This window comes from Gracilinanus agilis, chromosome 4, assembly GCF_016433145.1.
Source record: "Gracilinanus agilis isolate LMUSP501 chromosome 4, AgileGrace, whole genome shotgun sequence".
Lineage (NCBI taxonomy): Eukaryota > Metazoa > Chordata > Mammalia > Didelphimorphia > Didelphidae > Gracilinanus > Gracilinanus agilis.
The window spans coordinates 191,172,749-191,174,692 of NC_058133.1; the positions used below are offsets into that span (position 1 = coordinate 191,172,749).

General features: G+C 43.8%; 1 protein-coding gene across 1 annotated transcript; it reads left to right on the top strand.

Annotated features, from left to right (window-relative positions):
- The first annotated feature begins 994 nt into the window (after window positions 1–994).
- On the top strand, window positions 995–1,432 carry LOC123244178 (ADP-ribosylation factor 4-like). The gene has a single exon (XM_044672500.1). It carries the CDS (start codon window positions 995–997, stop codon window positions 1,430–1,432), a length of 438 nt encoding a protein of 145 aa, XP_044528435.1.
- The last annotated feature ends 512 nt before the right edge of the window (window positions 1,433–1,944 follow it).

A 1,944-nucleotide genomic window follows, 5' to 3' on the forward strand; every position in this document is an offset into this window, starting at 1 on the left:
CTAAGTCCAAGCTAACATCCAGACTTTGAGATCCTGCCTGGGCAAATAGTGATACAAGCAAAACCATATCTCTTGAAATTTTAAACTTGTGGAGAAGTCTGGAGCTCCAGCCCAGGGAATTCTACTGTGGGCTTGAGATACAGACTTAGTTCATACTTTGGGGTAGTTGATAGTACTAACTTCTAAGGATCATGTACTGATCATTTTGTCTAAAGTTCTGGACAGACCTCCAAGACAGGACAATAAAGGGTGTGCCTGATTGGATCAAGTACACAGTCCCTGACCTGATCAAGATCAGAGTGAGATCAAAAGCTTACACTTAAGTTTGAGGCAAGTCTTTAAGCTATCAGCATCTGAAGGGTCACTTGAGTCAGCAATGAGAGGGGGCTCTCAGAGTTCATAGCTCTGAGACAATCGCATCATCTCCCCCAATCCAATCCTATAATTAGATAGGAAAAATATGCAAACAACAAGAAAAACACTTAACTCTAAAGAATTTTTATGGAAACAAAGAGCAAGGTATAGGCATAGAATGAGACTATGAAAGCAAAGGAAACATACATAAAGTCCAGAAGAAAAATATGGATTAGACAGAGATTCTGGAAGAACTCAAAAAAGACTTGGAAAACCAATTAAGAGAGGCAGAGGAAAAGTAGGAAAGAGAAATGAAAGTGATGCAAGAAGAAATGGGCCAGGAGCAATGGTGCGATTCTGTCCATGTTGGAGCTGCCTCCGCTGCCCTAAATTCGCGGTCGCCGCCGCCTCATGACATGACAGAGCCCGAGCGCAAGCTGTTGAGCACGAGTGCCCCAGCTCCTCCAAGTGCCCACTGAGCCGCCGGTGCCCGCCACCCGAAAGTCAGGCAGAGGCTGCACTGGGTCCACCCTCCAAAGGGAAGCCTTGAGCAGCGCCACCCAGGCTGTGGGGCCCGCCGCCCCCATCCGTCCCCGTCAGAGCCCGCAGCCCCTGGCCTGTCCTTGCCGCCACTGCCTCCATGGGTCTCACCATCTCATCGCTTTTCTCCCGCCTCTTCGGCAAGAAGAAGATGCTCATCCTGATGGTTGGTTTGGATGCTGCTGGCAAGACAACTATTTTGTACAAGCTGAAGTTAGGGGAGATAGTCACTACCATTCCTACTATTGGTTTTAATGTGGAAACAGTAGAATATAAAAACATTTGTTTCACAGTCTGGGATGTTGGTGGTCAAGATAAAATTAGACCTCTTTGGAGGCATTACTTCCAAAACACACAGGGTCTTATTTTTGTGGTAGATAGTAATGATCCTGAGAGAATTCAAGAAGGAGCTGAAGAGCTGCAGAAAATGCTTCAGGAAGATGAATTGCGGGATGCTGTGCTGCTGCTCTTTGCAGACAAGCAGGATCCGTCCAATGCCATGGCGATCAGCGAAATGACAGATAAACTAGTCCTGTAGTCCCTTTGTAACAGAACTTGGTACGTTCAAGCTACCTGTGCTACACAAGGAACCAGTCTGTACGAGAGTCTTGACTGGCTGTCAAATGAGCTCTCAAAACGTTAAATCCAACTGGATAACTAACCAAGGACATGTTTGATAGAATGGGGTCTAGGCTTGTTGCAAGAAAATTAGTTTGCATCTTGGTTATTAAACGGTATCTTGGAACTGGTTTGGGCAGGATTTTACAGCACTTAAACTTATTTTGTTGCCAATTATTGTTTACCAAGTTTAATGTTGCTATTATAGCAGTTATACTTGGATTAAAAAAAAAAGATTCTCCTTAACTTGGAAAAAAGTGTACTCTTCTGATTTTACTTCCCTTGGCCTAAATGCCTGGATATTGCTATTGTGACAACCTTTAAATGAATCTGTTTTGGATGTTTTTGAGCCCCAATAAATAATGTTTTTTTTAATTTTTTTTAAACCCTTAACTTCTGTGTATTGACTTATAGGTGGAAGAGTGGTAAGGG